Consider the following 26,551-nt stretch of genomic DNA (forward strand, 5'->3'; position numbering starts at 1 on the left):
ACATGGGAAAAGAATAGAACAATACCTTGTTTTGGGACAGTCCTGTGGATTGAGCTCAGTGCCATGGCACTATCCTTGAGCTTTTTTGCTCAAGGCTAGCGCTCTACCACTTGACCCACAGTGCCAGTTTCCGTGCATGTGGTACTGAGGAATCAAACTCAGGGCTTCATGCATGCTAGGCAAGCTTTCTACTGCTAAGGCACATGTCCAGCCTAACAGTAACATTTAAAACTAAACTGAGTAGCTCAAGAGAAAGCTTTGGTTCCCATAAACACCTATACATAAGGTTTCTGAATCATCTTATTTCTGTGATAGTCCCAAAGTACATTTATACCAAGGACTATTCAGAAACAATAAAAAAAAAGTCTTAATACAATAAAAGTGGCTCTGGAGGGACTTAAATGCTGTGTAAAAAATTCTTAACAAGTGGCATGCTATGTAATTTCATCTATATTTCTTGAAGTGAAATAGGTTCAGTTGAAATCTGTTGAAATGTGAAGATTGGTGGATTCTGCCACAATGAATTATGCTTCAGTTATGGAAGCTGTTACTAGGAGAACCTGGGGGAAGATCTGTGGGATCTTGTCTGTATTAATTTACTAATGTTTCTGCCTGTGACTCTGTGAAAGTGTAAAAAGATTTAGACAAATAATGTATACTAAAAAAGCTGACCTCAATCACGTTTTTCCCTTGGGCTTTCTGATAAAGATGATCGTTGAGTCTCCAGTGATAACTGAAGATGGAAACTGGGAGTCAGTGGAGAATTCTGAGTCTGTGAAGAGTAATGAATCTGTTGACCAACATGCCAATCAAGAAAGTTAATGGAAGCTGTAGTGCCCAGTTGAAAAGACCAGATGTTGGGTCTTCCAGGGACCCTGAGACTTCAGAAGTTCTCCCTTTTCAGGTATTACAGACAGCCACTGACTAGAATCTCTATTTTTTTTTTTTTTTGTGGGTCATGGGGCTTTGAGCTCTGGGCTTGGGCGCTGTCCCTGTGCTCTTCAGCTTAAGGTGAGCACTCTACCACTTGAAACACAGCACCACTTTCGGTTTTTCTAATGGTTTATTGGAGATAAGAGTCTCATGGACTTTCCTGCCTGGGCTGGCTTTGAACTCTGATCTTCAGATCTCAGATACTCAGCCTCCTGAGTAGCTAGGAAAACAGGTGTGAGCCTCTGGTGCCCAGCTAGAATCTCTATAAAATATTGGGATTTAAAAATATTGGGGTTAACCTGGTACCCCTGGCTCAGACCTGTAATCCTAGCTCCTGAGGATGCTTAGGTCCAGATGAAATGCAGATTCAATTTCCAACTAAATTCCAGCAAAATGCTACACTAGAGGTATGGCTCAAGTGGTAGAATGCCAGTCATGAGCAAGCAAAACAAACGTGTGAGGCCCTGGTACAAGGAAAAAGAAGTTGGGGTTAACAGACTCAAGCTCAATGCTAATTTAGGATTGAAATTCTTTACTTGTTTTTACAACCATAAATAATAGTTTTTCAGTTCTATAAATGCCATCAGCAGTGATTACCTTTGCTGCATGGTGCCTACATGATGAAAACATGCAAGTGTCTGTCAGTCAAGCAGTGCATTAAGCAAATATTATTTGGTTCCCCATACTTTGGCTAATAATTAGATAACTTACGTATATTATACTTTTTCATACTTTCTTGTGTCTTCCCTCCCCCGCTCATTTACTGGGACAGTAGGAAACTTTCCAAAGATATATCCCAAGCCAGATGGGGATATTGGAGCAGCTGGGGCAACTCATTGCTCTCCTCAGGCTCAGCTACAGTAGCCATTGTGTGTAAGATCATCAGTCATTTCATTACTGTGTGTGTTTATATTGTTACAAGGGACTTTGTTAATAAATCTCCTTCTACATTTGTTCAAGGGATTTAATTGTTTGAAGACAAGTGATCATGAGATAGATGATAGACATCGCAAGTAGAATTGGTAGCATTTTCTTATTAGAATGAAGTCTAGGAATTGCTATAAATGTCTGTTCTTTAGTGATGATGTATCAGAGTTTTTGTATAAAAAATGTTATACTAAGGAGATATTTCCAAGGACTAATAACCCTAATTGTTAAAAATAAACTGTCTTATAGCTATCATGATTTTAGATGTATGGACTTTGATATTACATTTTTGAAATTTAGGTTGTTTAGTTTGGTAATAAAGAGCAACACATTTTGATTTTTCTCTAGGACAAGATACTTCAAATATCATTGAAAAGGCAGAGACTTCCCTTGGGATCCCTAGTCCCATTGAGATTTCAGCCGAAGTCAAACATGCTGGAGGTCTGTATATGGAAACATTAAGTCCTAGGATACTTTGGATTCAGTAGCTAGCTTGTGCATTTTTGATACTAAGGACATGGGGATATTCTACAGGTGTGGTGTGTTGTCTTGTGAATCCAGCTGCCAGTTAGAGATCTGTGTCTTATAACTGCTCATATCCCTCTACTCTGCATCTGAAGTAATTTCAAGGACTGCTACATATTAAAATGATATTGTTATATATGTTGAATATAAGAATTGCTTAGCACTTTGTTTGGCAACCAAGGCTAGGTGAATTTAAATCTGTCACGACCAAAAAGTATTTTTGTTCATTTAGGGCTATTTTTTGCCTTTTGTTTTTTGTTTGTTTGATTGTTTTTCTGCCTTTTGTTTTCTGATAACTGGGAATTGAGCCCAGGATGTTGCACTAGCTAGGCAAGTGTTTTGCCATTGAGCTGAGGTACATTCTAGACTTTTTTTCTATTTTTTTTTTTGCATTTTCTTTATCTACTGAGGGGCGTCTGAGTTGGTTCCATATCTTAGCTATGGTAAATAATGCTGCAGTAAACATAGTTGTGCTGGTAGCTTTAGGATGGTCTTGTTTGTGATCATTTGAGTATATGCCCAAAAATAGGATTGCTGGGTCATAGGGGAGCTCTATGTAGTCTTTTGAGGAACCTCTATACTACTTTCCAAAGTGGTTGAACAAGTTTACACTCCCACTAACAATGCAGTAGGGTTCTGCACATATCCCCTCCAGCATCTGTTGTTATTAGAGTTCTTTATTCTAGCCATTCTAACTGGGGTGAGGTAGTATCTCAATGTTGTTTTGATTTGCCTTTTTTTTTCATGGCTACGGTGGTTGAGCATTTCTTCATGTGTCTATTGGCCATTCTTATTTCCTCTTCAGAGAAGTTTCTCTTTAAGTCTTTAGCCCACTTATTTATTGGGCAGTTGTTTCTTTGAGGATTTGTTGTTGGAGGATTTGATTTTTTGAGTTCCAGGTATGTTTTAGATATGAGACCCTTATCTGTTGTATGGCTAGTGAAATACTTCTCCCAATCGGTGGGCTTTCTATTGATCTTGCTAACTATGTCCTTTGCCATGCAAGAAGCTCTGCAATTTCATGCAATCCTATTTGTCCAATCTTTCTTTGCTTTGTTGTGTTTCTGGGTCTCTTTTAAGAAAAATTTGGCCTGTGCCAAGGTTTATTCTTGAAAGTTTGTAATGATCAAAAGGAAACCTGCACTTCTAATCCATATAGAAAAGTTTTGAAGACCAGTCTGTTTTCTTCATCTCTCATAGCCCTTATTGTTTCTCATTTAAGACTCTTTACTCATCTCTATCATTTTTTCTCTAGAAGCAGATTTATTCTACCTGTCTTTCTCCATCTTCAGAGTTATATTGCGTCTTGGCATACACCTATCAGATACTAATAGGTTCCACTATCACTACTTGTGAATACCTAAGAGAGAACTGGATTGACCTACTTTCAGGTCCATAGTGCATGGGTCAGTAGAATGGAGAGATAACTTCATCGGACATGGCAAATTACTCCATATATGAGGCACTGTTCTTAATGATGCTTGCATAAGTGAGGCTACTTTGTCTGTGACTAACACACTATGTGTTTAAAAATGAGTTTATTTTTCTCCCTGAAGAACTCTACAAATAGAGTACTGCATGTTATTTTGGTGAATGTAGGGTCCTGGTATCTTCACTTTTATTTGTTAGGTTCTTTATAATTTTGTAATTGTTGTCAGATCATGCTGTGAGTGCAGGTATGGTATTCTCAAACAGATAAGCTCAAATTCAGGAGTTACAGAGACAGGAAGTTTCATTTCTCCTCATACTCCCAGCAGCTAGAATGGTTTAATGTCTAACTCTGATGCTTTGAGATGTTGGAAGATTAAAGTGTTGGCATTTTCAGAAATTTTTGTCAGGAATTGCTTTTAGTGGGCAAGGAAAACAGGAGTTAGAAGTATGTTTGGATAGTAAACAGCAGTGATTTTATAAGACTTGAAGGATATTTGTCATTCAGAGCCAGCCATATTTTAGAAGGGGAATAAAAATTATGGAGAACCCTGGGAAGAGTGGCTAGTATTAATGTATTAAAAAGTTAGAGAGTTAATGGATCATGAATATGAAAATCTAAGGAAAGGTGATAGGGAGAATACACCTTTTTTATACCTTTGAAGACTAGCATGGAGAACAGAATTTAGGTTGTGTTTACTTGTGTCTCATGAGTAGAGAACTCCCACTACTCAGTGGAAGTTTTATGGACTTAGATTTTAGTTGAATATTAAGTGTACCAGAATAGAATGGGTGGCTTTTTTATCCTAACGTCTTTCTCATCTTCTAAAATTTCTAAGCATTAATTTCACTGTGAAGGAAAGTATACTGGCGATGGTTTTTTTTTAGAAGTTTGAGATAAAACATACCAATGAAATCACTTGGTCATCTTTTTTGCAATTTTGTCAAGTTCCTTTAAGGATGTTGTCTTCTGCTTTCTGTGTGTGTGTGTGTGTGTGTGTGTGTGTGTGTGTGTGTGTGTGTGTGTGTGTGTTTAGTGTTCCTGGAGCTTGAAGTCAGGGCCTGGGCGCTGTTCCTGACCTTTTTGCTCAAGGCTGAGTAGCTAGGATTATGGTTGTGAGCTACCAGTGCCCGGCCTCTTTCTTTTTTAATGTGTATGTTCTGGCACTGGAGCTTGAATTCTGTCTTCACAGTCTACCTTGTCTCCCTCCTCCACAGATGGCATTTGAACCCTGCCTCTGGTTTTTGCGGGATAAATAAATGGAGATGAAAGTCTCACAGACTCTTCTGCCCTGGTGGCTTTCCATTGTGATCTTTAGATCTCAGCCCAGAGTAGCTAGGACCATAGGCATGAGTCAACAGTCACCCTGTCCTGCTTTCCCAATTCAGATTGATACTTAAAAACTTTTTAACTGTTATTAAAAGATACTGGTTACAGTTATAGAAGTTGGGTAAAGAATACATTTCTTTTTTATCAGTCATGGACATGAACTCTGGGCCTGGACGCTGCCTCTCACCTCTAGAGCTCAAGGCTAGTTAGTGCTCTACTACTTGAGCCACAATGCCACTTCTAGTTTTCTGATGGTTTATTGGAGATAAGAGTCTCACAGACTTTGATGCCAGGGCTGGCTTTGAAGCACAATCCTCGGATCTCAGCTTCCTGAGTAGCTAGGATTACAGGTGTGAGCCACTGGTGCCTTGCTAAGAGTACATTTCTTTTTGGACAGTGTCACCATTTCCTTCTCTGTTAGGCTTGTTTAGAGGGAGTCTAGTGTGGCCTTCAATCTTTTTTTAATTTTTTATTTTTTATTGTGATTGATTACATAATTTCCCGAATTTCACAGTATTGTGGGATAGTGATGCTGTTAAAGTCACAAACACATTCTAACTTTCCTGGAGCAAATTGTCTATTATGGTCATAACATTTATGAGTTCTATGAACTTTGTGATAGTTATTTCTTCGACATTGGGTGGTATGTACATTTCTTTTGTTTTGCATAGCATCAGCTGTTCCCTCTTTCCCATTTGTTCCCTCCCTCACATAGCTGTCATTAAGTTGCTTAGTTCATTTTGGTCAATGTCCTGTGCAGATGATGGGTCCTGCTGTTGTATGTTTTCCCCTGATTCCCTCTAGTTCTGTGTCATCTTCCTGGTTCCCCTCTGGTGTACACATATATACCATACATGTGATCAGCAGCATGGAGTTATTTAGTAGTGGTTTGACGAGATGAAGTTCTTTGTTTCTTAAGTCTTGTTAATTTTGTTGTATCACCTAACATTTTGGATTTAACATCCACTTATCAGGGAGACCATATACCATTTGTCTCTTTGCTTTAGGCTTACCTCACTCAACATGCTTTCTTCTAGCTCCATCCATTTCCCTGCAAATGTCATTATTTTGTCATTTCTAATGGCTACATAATATTCCATTGTGTATAGATACCACAATTTTTGGATCCATTCATCTGTGGTGGGACATCTGAGTTGTTTCCATATCCTAGCTATTGTGAACAGTGCTGCAATAAACTGGAGGTGCATCTGTCTTGTATACTGGTTCCTGTTGTTCAGGATAGATGCCTGGAAGTGGTATGACTGGGTCATAATGGAGGTCAATATTTAGCTTTCTGAGGACCCTCCAGATTGCTTTCCAAAGTGGTTGCATAAGTGTACATTCCCACTAGCAGTGTAATAGGGTTCCTCTTTCTCCGCATCGCCTCTAGCATTTGTCATTGCCTGACTTGTGGATGTGGGACATTCTGACTGGGGTAAGGTGGTATCTCAGGGTTGTCATTATTTGCATTTCCTTCACAACCAGGGACGGTGAACATTCCCTCATGTGTTTCTTTGCCATTTTTATCTCTTCATCTGAGAAGTCTCTCTTTAGTTCACTTGCCCATTTAGTAATTGGTTTGTTAGGTTTGGGAGGGATTAGTTTCTTTTTTTTAATTTATTTTTTATTGTGAAAATACTGTACAGAGGGGTTACAATTACATGGGCAAGATAATGAGTACATTTCTTATCAAGCATTGTAGCCTTCTCCTTTGTTTCCCCTTCCCATCCCTTTCCATCCTCCCTCTGGCCCCCTCACCTAATCCTCCCTGCCACCCCCAAAGTTGTAAAGTTCATTTTTACATAACAAGTTGTACTTCTCATTGTTGCAATGGGCCCACCTGTATCCTCATTTAAACGACTTGTTTTTCCCCTTCCCCTGGGATTAGTTTCTTGAGTTCCCTGTATATACTGGATATTAACCCCTTGTTTGATATATTGCTGGTAAATATTTTTCCCAATTAGTTGGTTGTCTTTTTAGCTTGGTTGCGATAGCTTTAGCTGTGCAGAAGCTTTTTATTTGAATGTAGTTCCATTTGTCGAGTCACTCTCCCAATTTGTTGTGACTCTGGGACTCTGTTCAGGAAGTTTCTTCCTGTGCCTATAAGTTCAAGTGTCTCTCCTACTCTGTCCTGCAGTAGTTTCAGAGATTCAGGTTTAATGTTAAGATCTTTAATCCATTTTGAGTTGATGTTGGTGCATGGTGGTAGGCTGGGGTCCACTTTTAGTCTTCTGCATGTGGCCGCCCACTTTTCCCAACACCAGTAGTTGAAGAAGCTTTGTTTCTTCTATTGTATGTCTTTTAGCCTTCAGTCTTAAGGACTAGTTTATCTTTACTGCTGCGCCCTGATTCCTCTGAATTCACTCTTATTCCTCAGGTTTTCAGTGAAATCTGTTCACTTTGGTTGTTTAAAAAACCAGATGTTTCAGCATAGCTTGAGCTATGGGGATTGTGTTGCTTACTACTTATGCTACTTCTTCTCCCAACTGTGTGATGTTACCTAGTGTTTGAACAGTGCATTACTCAGATAAAGACAAATCAACACATCTGTAGATTCTTGGAACATTTTACTTATATAGCTGTATCCTCTGAAGTTTTTTGACTTTAAAGTAGTAGCTGCTTCAGCCTTCCTTGATGCCAGACTTTATCCCTGACTTACATTGCCTGTGAGTGTTCTGTTGTCTGTAGGTTCTCCTCTGTGTGTTGGGGTTTGGAACTTTTCTCTAGGCAGAAAGCCCAGCTGTGGGGCTGACTTTGTTTCTCTTTTCTCCTGGACCAAAGTGGGTTTTTTTTTGTCTTTTGTGTAGTATCTAAAAATAGTTCTTTCTTCTATTTTGTCTGGTTTTCTAGTTGCTGTATAGGAAGGCAAGTGTAGAACTTGAAAGCAAAAGTTCTCTCCATAATAGAGTGTTTGATATAATATAGTTAAATTACTTGGTGTACTAGTTGATCTAGTATAAGATTTTTAAAGGCAAACAGAACTAATTATTCTTGAAACATACTCATCTTTGTAATGTATATTGATTCCCATACTAAGAATCAGCATAGTCTTTTAGGACAAAGTTGAGCTATAATTTTCATACAGTAAAACTTTTTTCTGCAATATGACTTTGTGTTGAGAAATAATGGTTATGTTTATACTGTATAATCACAGTATATTGTGATGCACAGATACAGAATATTTTCTGTATTTGTATGGCTCACTGAGATATAAGAATATTTTCATTATCTGAGGGAGTTCCTTCATGCCAGTTTGTAGCCACACCTTTCTGTCTGTTCACAGCATTTGCCATCCATTGATCTGTTTCTGACTATAGTTTCCCCTTGTTTAGAAAAATGTTTACTATGTGCAGATCAATACTTTTTTTTTCTTTTGCCAGTCCTGGGGCTTGAATTCAGGACTTGAGTGTTGTCCCTGACCCTTTCTGTACTTAAGGCTAGCAGCACTATTTCCTAATTTTTTTGAGAAGTAATTTGGAAATAAGAATCTCATGGACTTTCCTGCCTGGGTGGCTTCGAATGTGATCTTCAGCTCTCAGTCTTCGGAGTAGCTGAGAAGCTAATATTGCAGGCACAAGTCAGCGGACCACCATTGCCTGGCTATTTTAACCTTTCTTTTTTTCTTTTGGCAATATGAAGTACCACTTGAGCCACATCCTTAATCCTTTCTTCTGCATGCCTCTATCTATCTACCTATCTATGTGTCTATCTATCTATCTATCTATCTATCTATCTATCTATCTATCTATCTATCTATCTATCTATCTATCTATCTATCTATCTATCTATCTATCTATCTATCTATCTATCTATCTATCTATCTATCTATCTATCTATCTATCTAGAGGGAGTAGTTATTTATTTTGATCTATGTTCTCAGAGATGTCAGTTCAAAATGTCAGGGAGGGCATGGCAAAGCAGAATCAATCATACCATGGCAACTAGAAAGCAGAAATAGATAGTTTGTTTTTGGATCTGATCATCGGTTTTGCTTGTGCTGGCTTTGGACTACAATTCTGCCTCTACTTTGTAAGGAGCTGTGATGACAGGCATACACTGTGTCTTTGGATTCTCTTTTTATTCTTTTCACTGTGTAGCCTGAGCATCCATGAATGGATATGAATGTAGCTTAGGCTCGCCTCAGACTCACAATACTCATACCTTAGTATCTGGAGTATTGGCATTATAGGCATGCACTACAATATTTAGTTATACTTTAGCTTTATGCTTTATATTTTTTTCTTAATTTTCATACTGAAAATTAAAACAGTGAATTTTCATAATGTGAACTTGTTCAGAATCTTTAAGAGATAGTATGCCCCTTCTAGGAAGATAACTATAGTCCTGACATTTATCTTAGAATAATTTTGTTTGCTTTTATACTTTACATACTTATAGTACATTTTGTATCTAGCTTCTTCCACAACATTTTTGTATCATTTGACCATGTTGTATTTTGGATGTGGTATTCCATTTTGTCACTATGTCATATTTTATTTATCCCACAGTTGTTAAGCACTAAAATAGTTTCCATGTTATAGCTATCACAAATACTGCTGCTCTGAATATTTTTGTTTATGTCTTTTTTTGGCCAATACTGGGGCTTGAACTCAGGGCCCAGGCACTGTCACTGAGCTTCTTTTGCTCAAGGCTATCACTCTACCACTTGAGTCACAGTGCTATTTCCTGTTGTAATGAGGAATTGTTCTCAGGGATTCATGCATGCTAGGCAAGCACTGTACCATTAAGCTGTCTTCTGATGAACCACTGTACATATGTAGCATAGTAGATACTGGCCAGCAGTTTTCCAAAGAGGAGAATCTACTATGTTTCCACATGCAGTGTGTAATTATTTCCCTTGCTGTTCCACATTCTTCCCAGTACTTAGTATTGTAAGTCACTCTTAAAGAATTGAAACATAAATGGTTGGGCACTGGTGGTTCATGCTTGTAAACCTAGCTCTTCAGGAAGTTGAGATCTGGGGTTGTGGTTCAAAGACAGCCCAAGCAGGAAAATCTGCAAGACTCTTCTCTCTAATGAACCAGCAAACAAAGCAGGAAGTGGAGTTGTTGCACAAGTGGTAGAGTACTATCCTTGAGGAAAAAAGCTCATAGACATCACCTAGGCCCTGAGTTTTAAGTCCCTGGACTGCCACAAACCCCCCACAATACATGCAAATGTATTTTCCCAGTATTGTAGTACTGACATTGATGTTGCTATCTAGGGAAAGGACATTATTAGCGGGGGTTTAGATGCCTTAGAATTCATTGGGAAGAAGACAATGGATGTAATAGCAGAACGGAGTCCTGTATTTAAAATGACTAAGGGTTTGATGAACTGGAATTCTGCACTGTCTCAGGTACTGTTACCTTTACTGGTTTAATTGCTGTTTTCTGTTGTTTGTGGCTTTTTTTTTTTAATTTGAATTTTTCCCTTTGTTACCTTGGGACTCCGTTAGTGTGTTTTCTTGTAAAGAATTATCAATGCATTATAAAATTAAGGCATTTTTTATGGGCTGGATTTTTTTTATGGGTTTGTCTAATGCTTAGACAAACAGTCAGCTCTTTTCTTTCTGCAGTCGCCTCTGTCAGTGCAGTACAAAATCCTGAGGGCTATCAAGATTACTTATTAGATTACTGTTGAAACCACTTTTGGAAATGCATTTGGCTCCTTAGGTGCTGCTGTCTAGCATCAAATTTTGTTTAGCTTCTTTTTTTTTTCTATGCAGCTCCTGATCCTTAGTGAATTTGATTTGCTGTTCAAGAATGAAGGGTAGTACTTTATACTGGAACTTAGCTTTGCTTCTCTCCACTCTTAAAAACTTTCCCTTGAGCTCTTATTATTTGCTGTATCTATGCTTCCATCTCTTTTTAGGTTTTAGAGTAAGAGGCCAAGGAAAAAGAAGAGCTAAGGACCTCCAATGAGGTAGCCATGGAAACAGACAAGAAAACTCATTGTAAGCTACCCTTTGATGAACTTCAAGAACATCTAGAAGTTCTGGCGATGCTTTCCCAAGAAAGTGAAATAAAGGTAATTCCAATCCCAAACTCCCAGCTGAAAAGAGTCTTCAAAGAAAAAACGTTGCATGGTTTCTTTTCACTTTGTATATTTGGACTATGAAATGTGTCTCTGAAGGAGATGTGGGTCGCTCGAAATATTATAATAGAAGAAAAATATCCCCTACTGTTTAATTGTTAGAAATAGTGAATAAGTCAAATGTTATTTTTCTTAAAATTATAGAAAAAGAACAGGGCTGGGAAGGTGGCTCAGTGGTAGAGCGCTTGCCTTGCATGCCTGAGGCCCTGGGTTCGATTCCTCAGCACCACATAAGCAAAAAGAAAAAGAACAGAGGTCTTAGTATCAGATATCCTTTTCTTTCACCTTAGTCTTTAATTTTCTGTTTTTTCTCCAGTGTCATGGGTTTTTAGCTGTCAAAAAGCCTGTTATAGCTGCTAATTTGTATATAATTTCCTGTTAGTTCATCTACTCTGATAATCTAAGCCAATCTTTCTTCTTCTTCTTCTTCTTCTTCTTCTTCTTCTTCTTCTTCTTCTTCTTCTTCTTCTTCTTCTTCTTCTTCTTCTTCTTCTTCTTCTTCTTCTTCTTCTTCTTCTTGTTCTTCTTCTTCTTCTTCCTCTTCCTCTTCTTCTTCCTCTTGTTGTTGTTGTTGTTGTTGTTGTTGTTGTTGTTGTTGTTGTTGTTGTTGTTGTTCTTCTTCTTCTTCTTCTTCTTCTTCTTCTTCTTCTTCTTCTTCTTCTTCTTCTTCTTCTTCTTCTTCTTCTTCTTCTTCTTCTTCTTTTCTTCTTCTATGTTGGTCTTGGGGCTTATACTCTGGGCCTGGGTCCTGTGCCTCAGCTCTTCAGCCCAAGGCAGGCACTTACCACTTGAGCCACAGCAACACTTTCAGTATTTTTTCTATTGGTTTATTGGAGATAAGTGTTTCATGACTTTTTCTGCCTGGGCTTCGAAGTCATGCTTAAGCACTGATAATTTTCATTTATCTTTTGGCCTATATTAATTTTGGAAATTCAAATTCTATCTATTTTCCTATAATATCTACCCTTTAGTGTTACGGTTATTAAAAAAATTAGTTCTGGCTCTAATCCTAGCTCAGGAGGCTGAGATATGAGGTTAATTGAAAGCCAGACCAGACAGGTTATTTTTGATAAATAACTCAGAAAGCTGGACGTAGTCCTGTAGCTCCAAGTGTATATCGCTATCCTTGAGAACAAAGAGCTTCAGGGATAGCTCCCAGCTCAAGCTCCAGGATCTGCAAAAAAAAAAAAAAAAAAATTAGAAATGGGTACTGCAATCCTAGCTATTTAGGAGAATGAAATCTGATGATTATGGTGGGAAGCCAGCTTAGATAAGAGTGTCTGTGAGACTTTTATCTCCAATTAACCACCAAAAAGCTGGAAGTTGTGCTGTGGTTCAAATAATGGAGTGCTAGACTTGAGCACAAAAGCTAAGCCCCCAGGCCTTGAGTTCAAGCCCTAGGACCAACACAAACACACACACACACACACACACACACACACACACACACACACACACACACACAGAGCTGTGCTGGCATGAGCTCTTCAGTCTTTTCTCCTTATGAGATTTTTTTCATTAATATTTACACAATATTTTATTATTTTCATTCAGGTGAAATCTTTACTTAATTCTCTGAGTGGAGAAGAATTAGAGGCTCTAATATTTGAATTAGAACAACTCAGAAGCATTTTCCCTAGCAGAATTTTATGAGGAAGAAGAAGAAGAGAAAAAAGGTAATATGAAAATTCAGAATCGGAGTGGGAAGATGCAATGTATTTATTATTACTAGAGTATTTATTATTACTAGGGTATTCATTATTATTAATATTAATATTATTACTAGATTATTTATTATTACTAGAGCAATTTGTGTGTTTGTGTGTGTGCACGCACAACGCCTGTGCTAGTCCTGGGGCTTGAACTCAAAGTCTGTTTGCTGTCCCTGACCTTCTTTGCTTAAAGTTAGACCTTTAAGGACTTGAGCCACACCTCTACTTCCAGCTTATTTTTTGTGATTAGAGATAGGAGTCTCATGGAGTTTTCTTCCTAGGCTGGCTTCCAACTGTGATCCCGAGATCTCAGCTGCCTGAGTAGCAGTCTGACAAGGATAGCCACTGGTACCCTGCATCTCTCTCTTTTTTGCAGTGAGAATTTTCATGTAGAATTCTTTTTGCAACTTTCCCCCATCTAGGTGTTCAGACACGTCAGCCTCTTGCTTATGTCTTCTTCTTTTTTTCCCTGTCAGACTCCTCTTAGCATCCCTCATACTGATATTGTTCGTACACCCCTGCCAGTGATTACAGTTAGAGATTGCTCTTTTCAGAGTTTGTCCTCAGTTTGGCTAATGTTTCTTTATATCTCTGGATACTTCATCTGTGCCTCGTGACTTGTGGGATCCTTAATCCCATCTTGAATTGAGGCAGAAAAGGTGGTAGTACCTAAAACATGAGTGACACTCTTCCCCCTCCCTGCCTCCACAATTTAAAGCCTGTATCTCTTAGAAAATATGAATGTTGAAGCTGCTCATTTTTTATAGTAATAGGTAATGTGGCAGTTAGTATAAAATGTAATTTCTGGACAAATGAATCTTAAGGTTGTTTTATTTTAACATTTAATTAGATATATTTCTAAGACATATTCTCTGCTAATTGGCTATTTTAAGAAAGTGGAATCCAATGAATTCAGTTTTGTCTTTTTTTTTTAAGCTGGTCCTAGGATTTGAACTCAGGGCTTGGATGTTGCCCTAAGCTTTTTTGCTCATGGGTAGTGCTCTACCACTTGAACCACTGCACCACTTCTGGCTTCTTCTGAGTAGTTCATTGGAGATAAGAGTTTCACAGACTTTTCTGCCTGGGCTGGCTTTGAACCATGATCCTTAGATATTAATTTCCTGAGTAGCTAGGATTACAAGCATGAGCCACCAGTGCCTAGCCCATTTGTAGTGTTTAAATGAACTATTTACTTTGCCATGGAATGACATTTTCACTCTGAAGTATACAAGTGGTCATAGAGACTAGAATTTTATTTGGTGAACATTTCTTAAAAGTGAATGAAATGAGCCTTTACGACGAGAAAAGCAACGATGTATGAGTCATGATACACATTCAAACTAAGTTTCAATTTTATAGAATGTATTTATTGCTCTGTTGAGCTTTGTAGCTTCCCAGTGCTGTTTACAGACTATGCTGATGAAATCTGTGTTGATAATAACAGCTATATTCATTGATTTCAGGACAGTTGGTCAGCATTTGGAAGATTTGTGTGACTCAGTGTGAGTATTTTCCCATTATTTAATGTGTGATGTTAGCAAATCATGTACAGGCAAAAGAAAAGAAAAGACTAACTGATTTTAATTTAATACATCCAAGCAGAAAATCTTATGGTATAGCTTCAGGCTCATTGCTATATATCTCATTACAACTAAATTTTAAGAGATGACCACTAGTTGAGTTTTAGTGTAATATTAAGGAGTATGCCAGCATTAGCTTTATTGATAATCTGAGAAGGCAACTAAAATATTTCTTCCTTTTCTAACTAAGTGACTTTGTAAGGTAGATTTTCTGCATATACTTGAAACATCATAACCCAACAGACAGTATAAAAGCAGATGAGAGAATACAGGTGTCTTTCATTAGGCTAAAGGATGAAGAGATTTATTAAAGATGTAAAACAATGGGACTATTCTGCTGAAATTTTACCTTTTTTGGAAAATACAGTTTTTTTCAATAAGCGTATATTAATAAGTAGTGTTTCTTTTCTTTCTTTTTTTTTTTCTTTTTGGTGAGTTGTGTGGAGTAAACTCTGGGCTTGGGTGCTGACCCTCAGCTCTTTAGCTCAGTGCTAGTATCCTACCACTTGAGCCACAGCGCCACTTACAACTTTTTCTGCTTATGTGGTGCTCAGTAATTGAACTCAAGGCCTCATACATACAAGACAAACACTCTACCACTGAGCCACCTTCCCATCCCCAGTGTTTTTGTTCTTAAGTTTACAAAACTACCATAAGCACTTGAGTTCTAAATTTTCTTTTGTTTGGGTTGTGAAACTAGGACTCAATACCTGATGCTTTGCTCATTAGCTGAGTTCTACTTTTTAACATATCTGTCTGTTTCTCTCGTGTGTGTGTGCATGCACATGCGAATGCATGTGTATCCCCTATTTTTTATTTAATTTATTTATTTTTGTGCCAGTCCTGGGGCTTGAATTCAGCACTTAGGCATTGATCCTGAGCTGTAGTCTACCACTTGAGTTATAGTTGTACTTCTGGGTTTTTTTTGTTTTGTTTTGTTTTGTTTTCTGAGTAGTTTATTGGAGATAAGAATCTCATTGACTTTCCTGCTCCAGCTAGCTTTTAATAGCAATCTATAGATCTCAGTCTCCTGAGTGTGTAGCTAGGATTACTGGTGAGAGCCAACAGTTCCTGGCTCTACTAACATTTTTTTTTGCCGGTTGTGGGGCCTAAACTCTGGGTCTGGGCACTGTCCCTCAGCTCTTCAGCTCAAGGCTAGCGCTCTATCACTTGAGCCACAGTGCCACCTCTGGCTTTTTCTACTTATGTGGTGCCGAGGAATGGAACCCAGGACCTCATGTATGCAAGGCAAGCACTCTACCACTGAGCCACCTTACCTTTTTAATTAGCTCTTTGGGAGCTCTCAAAATTTAAGAGTATTAAGAGGTCCTGAGACTAGCATGTTTGAGAGCTGCCAGATGAAAAATTTCCAAATATTAGTGCTTTTAAAGATGGCTCTCTGTTTACTTCTTTGAACTGTCAGTGTGCTTGCCACTGATATTTCTAAACCTCATTTGATTTTTTTCTTTTTTTCTTTTTTTTTTTTTTTTGTCGGTCGTGGGGCTTGAACTCTGGGCCTGGGCGCTGTCCCTCAGCTCTTCAGCTCAAGGCGAGCGCTCTACCACTTGAGCTACAGTGCCACTTCCGGTTTTCTGGTGGTTTATTGGAGTTAGGAATCTCATGGTCTCTCCTGCCCGGGCTGGCTTTGAACCGCGATCCTCAGATCTCAGCCTCCTGAGTAGCTAGGATTACAGGCATGAGCCACCAGCGCCCGGCTTTGATTTTTTTCTATTTTTCATCAACTGTAAAATAACTAGTCTTCAAGTTTTCTGCAAAGCGAATATTTCTCAGTGAGAAACTTTTGTTACTCCTTTAGTATGGATTTTATGCAGACTGGGACATTTTCTTTTTTGTTTGTTGTCTTCAGCATCGTGTTTAAGAAGTCAGACTAGACAATTGTATAACATCTTACTAATAAATGATTCCTTAGTCTATGTAAAAGCTTGATTCCTGATTAGAAATTTTTTTCTGACCAGGTACTGGTGGCTCACACCTGTAAACCTAGATACTCAGGAAACTGAGACCCCGGATCTGGGTTTAAAGCCAGCTCACCAGCAAAGTGTGAGACTCTGATCCCCAGGTAACTACCAAAAGCCCAAAGTGGAGCTGTAGCTCAAGTGATAGATTGTTAGATTTGAGCTGAAGAAGCTCAGGGACAGCACCCACGCCCTGAGTTCATGCCCTAGGACTTGCACAAAAAAAGAAAAAAAAGATTTTTTGAACATAAGTTCTTAATGTTTTTCTGAAGTATTGAGATGGCAGTTAACTATGATGGGCTTTGTAGTTATCCACTGAGTCAAAATGAAGATCTGTCTTTTACTAAAGCCATGTGACCTGCAATCCTGAGCTCTTTTCTCATCTGTAAGGTAACCCAATCTAATTCCTTACAGGTTGTTAAAATAAGTACTAAATTAAATACTTTATTCAGAGGCTGGGAAGGTGTCTCAGTGGTAGAGTGCTTGCCTTGCATGCATGAGGCCTTGGGTTCGATTCCTCAGTACCACATAAGCAGAAAAAGCCAGAAGTGGTGCTGTGGCTCAAGTGGTAGAGCACTAGCCTTGAGCTGAAGAGCTGAAGAGCTGAGAGACAGTGCCCAAGCCCAGAGTTCAGACCCCAAGACTGGCAAAAACAAAACAAAACAAAAATGAAATAATGTATTCAATAAGTGGCATAATAGTCATAAGCAAGAGATGGTAATTATTTTAATGATTCCAAAGATATAATAGATTAAAAAATCTGCTTTTTAGAAGTCTTAACTTAGGAAACACATAAAGCCATTGTGATGTGTTTAGATAGTTGCATTCTTTCTAATTACTCCTCAATATGACAGTTGTGTTATTTATAAACTTTTTTCTGCAATTAACTGCATTTGTTCATGTAATCAGCATCTGTTTGGTGTAGGAATGGGAATCTTGAACTTTAAATACCATTCAGAGGACTCTGAGGGATTTTCTAAACAGTTGGATTTTTGTCTAATATGTTCACCAGAAATGACTCTGAAAAGAGACTCCTGCCCAACTCCTATCACTCTTTGCCAGCCCTCCTCAGTGATATTTGTTGAGAATTCAGCAGTGATGTTGGCATTTAATGATATCTCAATGAAGTACTGAAAAAATGGAAGTAGCTGACGGGGATAAAGGTAGGAACCTGCTGTTGTGGTAGTGTTGGTCATCTTTTTCTATCAGCATTCTTGGTCCTTGCCATCCCTTTGCCTAAGAATATGTCTTCCGATTTTGGGAGAGTCCTGCCTTTCTCCAAAGTCCCTCCAATGCCCACACTTTATTCCTTTATTTATTTATTTTGTTATTGTTGTTTTTGGTGCCAGGACCACAGCTTGAACTCAGCTGATGTCTTACTAATCTGAACCACGACACCAGTCTGTCTTTTTCTTGCTAAGTGGAGATAGATCTAAACAGAATTTTCTGCCTGGCTGGCTTTAAACGTCCATCCTCCAGGTCTCAGCCTCCTGAGTAGCTGATTATTGTCGTGAGCCACCAGCACCATCCTACATACTTTCGATGCAACTTCTCCTCATCTCAATGCCAGTCACCAAATGCAAAGCCTCAGGCAAGTACTCTACCATGGAGTTACATCCCTAGCCTAATACTGGGCCACACTCCTGCCCAATATATACTTAATTCTGTGGAAAGTATTTGGTAGTGATCTTCCACCATTGTTTTCCTTTGTTATGATGGTACTGGGGTTTGAGCTCAGCTCACTCAAACTTAGTAAGCAGACACTCTACCACTGAGCCATGCCTTGGGCCCTGCTTTCCCTTGACTGTTTTCAGGGAGAGTATGGTTTCCTGCCTGGATGCATGCCTGAACTACAATTACCGATTTCAGTCTTCCTGTCATTGTTAGGATCACAGACACTTGCCACTGTGTCCAGCCTCTCTGTTGAGATGGAATCTCCTAAAATTTTCTGCCCAGGCTGGGCTGGAACTGAGATCCTCTTAATTTTGGACTCTCACATTAGTGTAGGAGGATGAGCACATATTAATGTAACAGACTATGGCTGAGAAGGGATCTCACAAACTGTGCTGCCAAGGCTGACCTCAAATTATAATCCTCCATTCTCAACTTCCCAAATACCTAGGTTTACAGGCATGAGCCACAGCAGTGACCTGCCTCATTTTGTTCTCAACACTTACCAAAAAAAAGTTATTAACACTCAAACATAATACATTGTATATCTGAACATTGTAAATTAAATGTATATATTGGAATATTATTTACATTCTAAGTATACACTAAATAATTTTTTAGAACAGAATGAGATAAATATAAATGAAAAAAATTCTGCATGCTATTGGATCATTTTGTCAATATTTTGTGATATAGGTATGTCATTATGTTTTTAGATTAATTTCTTGCACCCAGTAGGATTTAGTTGGATGACAACCTACGAGTCAGGTTTTAGATTTTTATTCATATTAGGATATAGTTAAATGTTGCTTAAATGAGTTACGTTGGTAAGGATGGTATTAATGAGATCACCTTCACAATCCATCTTATACTTGGGATTGCTAAGTCATTTTAATTCTTTCTCTTAAATGCCAAGGGAGAGGCACAAATGAGCTATGATACATTCTTCCCACCAATCCCAGGAAATTTGGGGGACAATGGTCAGATAAAGCAGTAACAATTTGCCCTTTAAGCTATAGACTGATGATTAAGAAATATATAGATTCTAAAGGTTAAAACCTTTGGCTGGTCTCAAAGTGAGTGAATGGATAGGATTTAGGTGTGTAAAGAGAGAAGGAATATTTCCTGACAGTATGTTTGGCTGTCTTGATTATAGTTTGCTCTTGACTTACCCATATGTTTGCATGTTTCTTCAGTGAGGTGTTCTGTTTTCCCATCATCAAGATAGCATTTTCCTTAGCACCCTTCCAACATTAATCCTTTCTCCCGCTGATTTAAACATCATCTTGCTCACTTGGATCATGGATTATTCCCTCAATTTTACTTCCTTTTTTGTTCCTAGATTAGTGCTGATCAGTTCTCTACTCAGCCATTAAAATGATCTTCCTTTGATTTAAATTTGATCTTACTTGTCTCTGTTCTAAAAATCATTCAGTGGTTCCTCATCTCTTCGTTAGAAACTTTGAAATCTTACTAGGATGTAAAGGCTTAGTCTTTGCTGGATCCTACTTTGTCGCTTTTTTCCTTTGTTTACATTAAATGCTGTGATTATACTAAACTTCCTGCTATGCTTTCACCCCCTAATCTTGGCACTCATTTTCTCTGCCTGAAACTCTTCCCAAAACTTGAATTCCATTTTTTAAATTCTTTTTCTTTTCTTTTTTTTCTGGTCCTGGGGCTTGAACTCAGGGCCTGGGTTCTGTCCCTGAGCCTCTTTGTGTTGAAGGCTAGTGCTCTACCATTTGTGCCACAGGGTCACTTCTGTCTCTTTCTGTTTGTGTGGTACTGAGGAATCAAACCCAGGGCTTCATGCATGCTAGGCAAACACTCTACTACTAAGCCACATTCCCAGCCCTGAATTCCATTTACTTTATACAATATCTGCTTCATACTCTCCATTCATTCTTCTGTAATGTGACGCAAAGAGCATTGAGAGTGGAGGCCAAGGTTTAACTCCTAACCTTTGCTAAGAAATCTTGTGGAAATTCTTGACCTCTTCCAGCCTTCATTATCTTTATTGCCAAAGTGTGATAATGCCCACCTCTCTTATAAGCCCATTAAGAACATCTATCGACATACTATGCACAAAAAAATTCTATAAGCATGTCACCCAAAGATGTTTGGGGTGGCAACGTGGGTGATGACAACAAGAATGATCCACCCAAGGAAGCATTTAGCTTCACTGCTCAGGTGACCTTCCTGAACCATCCAGGCCAAATCAGTGCTAACTATGCCTCTGTCCTGGATTGTCATTCAGCGTAAATTGCTTGCAAGTTTACTGACTGGAAAGAGAAACTTGAACAGAGATCTTGTAAGAAGTTGGAAGCTAGTCCTAAATTCCTGAAGTCTAGTGATGCTGTCATGGTTCATATGGTTCCAGCAAGCCTTGTGTATGTGGGGAGCTTCTCTGACTATCCTCCTTTGGGTCATCTTGCTGTTTGTGATAGGAGACAGTTGCTGTGTGTGGCATCAAAGATGTGGACAAGAAGTCTGCAGGAGCTGGCAAGGCCACAAAGTCTGCCCAGAAATCTCAGAAGGCCGAGTGATTATTATTATCCCTAACGCCTGTAGCTTCAGCTTAACCAGTGGTGGAAGAAAAGTCTCAGAAATGTTTGTCTTAATTGGACATTTAAGTTTAATAGTGAAAGAATGGATAATGATAACAATGCATCATAAAAACTTGAGAAGGAAAGGAAAAAATTCTATAAGCACTCATATTCCATGCTCATTAAATTGTTATGCATACTTCTGCTGCCTTCACTCCTCTTCCTTCTCACCTTTCTTGTGATCCTCAGCAGTTTTTCTGGAATGTTTTTCATGTAAAACTTTGTTTTTTTCAGGGGATGAAGATTTTTCTGAAGAGATAACAGAGATGTTTTTCCCAACACATCTCCTGCAAACCAGACAAACTGGCCAGGGTAAGTTATTACTTCTTGGTGATTGTGATTCATTTATTTGTGACACTTCAGTGAATAAAAACTGAGATAGTAACCATTTACAATATGGAAGTAAGAGCAAAAGCCTTTCTCTTTGTTGATGACTTGTGAGCTATGTTCATATCCAAGGTCAGAGTGGGCAGAGAGGTTCTATATCCAGAGAAATATTTAATACAACATATATTCCATTGCCTGCTCATGCACAGGACATGGGATGCTTTTTCCTTTTATACCTATCTTTCCCAGGCTCAGGAGACATTCTGTAAACCAGTAAGCCCCAGGCACACAATGCTCTCTGGACAGAGGGAACTGATATAATCAAGATGTCCTGTGTGCTCCTAAGTCCTAGGGTAAGGACCCTAATAACTGATCTTTTTGGTTGTTGTTGTTATTAGAAAATAAATTTTGTTATGGAATGTCTTGGGTAGAAGAAAGACATTCCTCAAGCAACAAAGTAGCAGAAAGTTCCAGGCCAGCCTGTGCTAGCAGGGTTTGACCTCAAAAAGAAAAAAAAAACATAAAGAAATACATGTTTAAAATCTACTGAATGTAAGAAAGAAAGAGTACGGTTTCCTGTGAGTATATAATGTCAGAGAGTTTCCTGGAAACAGTAGCCTCTAAAATGGGATGATTGTTTTTCTTTATAGGGAAATAGTAATAACATTTATTATTATAACCACAATTCAGTGACATTCAGTACATTTCCAGTATTGTAGAACCATCACCTTTATCTTATCCCAAACATATCCATCACCCTTGACAAAAATTTTGGACCATTAAACCATTCATGCCTCTTGCCTTCCCTCAACCCACAGTAGCCCTGAGTTATTTTCTGTGTCTGTGAACCTTCTTACTCTTGGTACTTTATTGTTGTAGTCTGAATGTTTGGATTTCCATAATTTTTCATATGTTAACACTTGATCTTTTATTCTTATCCCCTAATGTTTGCTTTCTCCATGAAACCCTCTCAGAACACTCTTCGGGAACTCATCTTCTGCAGTTCAAGTGCATCTCTTCACTATTCAATCTAGTATTGTTTAAAAATGGTCAAATTTAAGAAAAGTCATAAAAAGAATATAAACAGTATTTATGTGCTTTTTATGAAAATTCACTATAGTTAACATTTTCCTTCATTCGCTTAATCACTTATTTGTGTGTATGTTCTCTTTGTGGACATACATTTGAGATTAACTTGTATATATCATAGTCCTCTATTCCTACATATTTTAATCTTGCTCTCCTCAGGATAAAAATGTCCCATTATTACATAGCCACAGTAATTACCGGCTTCAGTAAATTAATCACAATGCCATACTTTGCTTAATCTTTGTCTATATTTCAGTCTTGACAATTGGCTCAATTCTGTCCCTGTCATTTTTTTCTCCAGTACTAATACCAGTACATGATCATGAATTATATATAGTTGTGTATACTTGATCTCCTATAGTCTATAATAATTCTCTGCTTTTCCTTTATAACATTACTATTTTTAACAACACAAGCACCTGCTTCCATTTAGTAGCTAGGATGAGAGGTATGAGTGACTGCTGACTAGCAAATGTAGAGTTCTTGAGGGTTAAATTGTGTTATTTGTTTTTGTTTTTGTTTTTGTTTTTTACAAACTATGAGGCTCATTGTAAAAAATGCTCAGTGTTGTTGACCCCATATAAACTAGCTTATTATCCCAAATATACATGTAGATGTTCAATAAGCAGATATGTCTCTATATTTTTATTCTAGGTAATTTGCTAGGTGCTAGGGAAGTAATGATGAGAATGACATAGAAAAATCACAAGAATAAAAGAAATCATGTTAATAAATATTTTTGAGGTCAATAATTCTCAATGTGGTCCCTATGTGGCAATTCTCGGAAGGCAGTTTTCAAATAATTGAAATTTTTGGCATAGAGATACAGGGTATAGCAGGGGCATTGGCCTGGTTGTCTGCAAACTAAGGGTGTAGGGAAAAGTGCACTGGAGCATGTGGTTCTGGGAATAATTTTTTAATATTTTTGTTTACATTTTTTACCTTTTTTTCTCCAGGCTAGCAGGCTTCATACCTTGAGCCACAGCTTAATTACTCACTTTCTTTTTTCTTTGTTCATTTTTGCTGACCTTGGGGCTTGAACTCTTCTGCCTGGGCCCTGTCCCTGAGCTTCTTTTGCTCAAGGCTAACACTCTACCACTTCAGCCACAGCACCACTTCCAGCTTTTTCTGAGTAGTCTATTATGTTTCTCGGACTTTCCTTCCTTGCATCAAACTGTGATCCACAGAACTCAGCCTCCTGAGTATGAGTAGCTAGGATTACTGGTGTGACCCTTTGGCACCTGGCTAGGTTTTTCTTATGTTTTGGTTCTGGACCTAGGGCTTGAACACAGGGCCTGGTCAGTGTTGTTTAGTTTTTGTTTTTGATTTAAAGCTGATAGTCTATTTGAGCCAAAGATCACTTTCTGCCTTTTTGTTGTTGTTTTTATTCTTTGTGTTAATCCCAGGGCTTCAAAGTGGCCTGGCCAGTCTCCAGTGTCCATGCTTTCTCCCCCTCCGCCCCCCTCCCCCCAAGTTAGCAGGCACTACATCTTTAGCCAGTGCACAACTCTTCCTTTTTATTTTTGGTGGTTGTTTTTATTTCTTTGTATTTGGCTTTTATTTATTTATTTATTTTGGCTGGTCACGGGGCTTGAACTCTGGGCCTGGGTGCTATCCCTCAGCACTTCAGCTCCTGGTCCTCTACCATTTGAGCCACAACACCACTTCCAGCTTTTTTTTCTGCTTATGTGATGTTGAGAAGTCGAACCAGGGCCTCATGCATCCAAAGCAACCAAGCACTCTACCACTGAGCCACCTTCCCAGCCCTGGTTTTCATTTTTTTATGGTGATACTAGGGCTTGACCTGCCAGTCTTCTTGAGGTGTTGGGCTTTTTCCCCCCTCTGGGATGGAAGTTTTACAATTTGAGCCATAGCTCATCTTTTTTTTTTTTTTGTTAATATTGTAAGGTCTGCTCCTGGATGGCGAGCAGACTCCACACTCCTCACAGCAAAGTCTCCACCCAGTAACTGCGTTACCTAGGCAACTGGGACACCTGGAAGAAGTCACATTTGCATCCACTGAGGTCATATCTGAATTTGATGTGTCCACACCTTTCTCTGCCCGTACCCTAGATAAGGCCTAGCCCAGGCCCAGACTCTCTCTGCTCTCTCTGCTCTTTTCTAGCTCTTTCCTCTCTCTTTCCTCTCTTTCCCAGCTCTCTCTCATTCCAAGGCCTTTCCCAGCCATGTGGAGTGCCAACCTTGCCTGGTCCCAGCAGGTCTACTGAATAAAACTACCCCTTACCTGAATAGCATGTGCATGGTGCTGTTCTTACTCGGCTATCTCTTTTTTTCATACCTAACAAATATGAGATAAGTGTTCTATGGCTCTAACTACTCAACAGGCTGAGATCTGAGGACCTCAGTTGGAAGCCAGCCCAGACAGAAAAGTCCTTGTGAGACTCTTATGTCCAATTAACCACTCAAAACCCAGAAGTGGCGCTATGGCACAAATGGTAGAGCACAAGGCTTGAGTACAAGAGGCTCAGGGACAGCACACAAGTCCTGAGTTCAAGCCCCACAACTGTCAAAAAAGACAGAAAGGAAAAAAGAACTACAGGAAGCCAAGATGACTATCCAGACAGCTTGGTATTGGCATAAGAACAGACATCAGGACCAATGGAATAGAATTGAAATCCCAGAAATGAACCTACAGACCTATAGCCATCTAATCTTCGATAAGGGAGCTAAAACAATAGAATGGAAGAACGACAGCCTCTTCAGTAAATGGTGCTGGTAAAATTGGTTAACTACTTGTAGAAAACTAAAGCTAGATCCTTATATATCACCTTGCACCAGAATCAACTCCAAATGGATCAAAGACCTCGAAGTCAAAGCAGACACTTTGAAAACATTACAGGATGGAATAGGAGAAACCCTAGGTCTCCTCGGCTCAGGCCGAAATTTTCTGAATAGAGACCCGGAAACACAAAAAATCAAAGAAAGGTGGGACAAATGGGATTGCATGAAGTTGCAGATCTTTTGCATGGCAAAGGACATAGCTAGCAAGATCAATAGAAAGCCCACTAATTGGGAGAAGATCTTCACTAGCCATACAACAGACAAGGGTCTCATATCTAAAATATACTTTAGAACTCAAAAAATTAAATCCCCCAACAACAAATCTGCAAAGAAAAAACTGCCCAATAAACAAGTAGGCTAAAGACTTAAAGAGAAACTTCTCTGAAGAAGAAAGAAGGATGGCCAATAGACACATGAAGAAATGCTCAGCCTCTCTAGCCATAAAAGAAATGCAAATCAAAACAACATTGAGATATCACCTCACTCCAGTTAGAATGGCAAAAATCAAGAACTCTAACAACAACAGATGCTGGAGGGGATGTGGACAGAAGGGAACCTTACTTCATTGTTGGTGGGAATGTAAACTTGTTCAACCACTTTGGAAAGCACTTTGGAGGTTCCTCAAAAGACTTCACATAGAGCTCCCCTATGACCCAGCAATCCCATTTTTGGGCATTTACCCAAATGTTTACAAACAAGACCACACTAACGCCAACAGCACAACTATGTTTATTGCAGCATTATTTACCATAGCTAAGATATGGAACCAACCCAGATGCCCCTCAGTAAATGAATGGATCAAGAAAATGTGGTATATATACACAATGGAATTCTATGCCTCCATCAGAAAGATGACATTGCCCCATTTGTTAGGAAATGGAAAAACGTGGAAAACATTATATTAAGTGAAGTAAGCCAGGCCAAAAGAAACATAGGTGCCATGGTTTCCATTATTTGCAATATCTAGTATATGTATGAGTCAAGCAGAAAAGGTCAGATAATGTGATGTTATGAAAATGAATCCTTAGATATGTATTTTAATGTTTTTTTTCCTTTCATGCATTTGTTTCTAACGCATTTATAAGATTATCTCTTTGTAGCTTTGTATGTCCCTCCCCCACAGTATAACCCTGCTTTCACTATATTTGATGTCATTATAACTTGTGTAGGAGATGGGGAAAAACAAGTCGTTTAAGGATATAGGTAGACCTGTTGCAACAATGAGAAGTACAAGTTGTCATGTCGAAAACGAGTTTTTCAATGTTGGTGGGGGGGAAAGCCGGGAGGATTGGGTGGGCGGTTGGGTGGGGAGGCTGGGAAGGGATGTGTAGTGTAAACAAAGGAGGAGGCTGCAATGCTTGATAAGAAATGTACGCATTAACCTGCCCATGTAATTGTAAAACCGCTGTACAGTGTGTTCACAAAAAAAAAATAAATAAAATAAAATAAAGAAAGAAAGAAAAAAAAAAGAAAGTTGAGAGCCAAGGTTCAAAGCCATCCTAGGCATGAAAATCCATGAGACGTTTTTCACCAATTAACCAGCAACAGG

The 26,551-nt window shown here is 38.7% G+C and overlaps 1 protein-coding gene across 4 annotated transcripts; it reads left to right on the plus strand.

The window, feature by feature from the left end:
- Positions 1–724: 724 nt before the first annotated feature.
- LOC138839156 (protein FAM114A2-like) lies at positions 725–21,463 on the plus strand. Of its 4 annotated transcripts, none has more exons than XM_070038775.1 (6): positions 725–904; positions 2,209–2,301; positions 11,018–11,231; positions 14,415–14,453; positions 21,019–21,096; positions 21,361–21,463. In XM_070038775.1, exons 3-6 carry the CDS (start codon positions 11,075–11,077, stop codon positions 21,378–21,380), a joined length of 294 nt encoding a protein of 97 aa, XP_069894876.1. In that variant the 5' UTR covers positions 725–904; positions 2,209–2,301; positions 11,018–11,074; the 3' UTR covers positions 21,381–21,463. The 4 variants fall into 4 exon arrangements, 2 of the variants coding, with proteins under 2 accessions (XP_069894876.1, XP_069894877.1); XM_070038776.1 differs by lacking the exon at positions 2,209–2,301 and adding an exon at positions 10,368–10,502; XR_011375885.1 differs by lacking the exons at positions 2,209–2,301; positions 14,415–14,453 and adding an exon at positions 10,368–10,502 and having other exon boundaries at positions 11,018–11,173.
- Positions 21,464–26,551: the final 5,088 nt, after the last annotated feature.

Source organism: Dipodomys merriami, unplaced genomic scaffold (genome assembly GCF_024711535.1).
Source record: "Dipodomys merriami isolate MVZ:Mamm:240054 unplaced genomic scaffold, mDipMer1.0.p SCAF_2943, whole genome shotgun sequence".
Taxonomy (NCBI): domain Eukaryota; kingdom Metazoa; phylum Chordata; class Mammalia; order Rodentia; family Heteromyidae; genus Dipodomys; species Dipodomys merriami.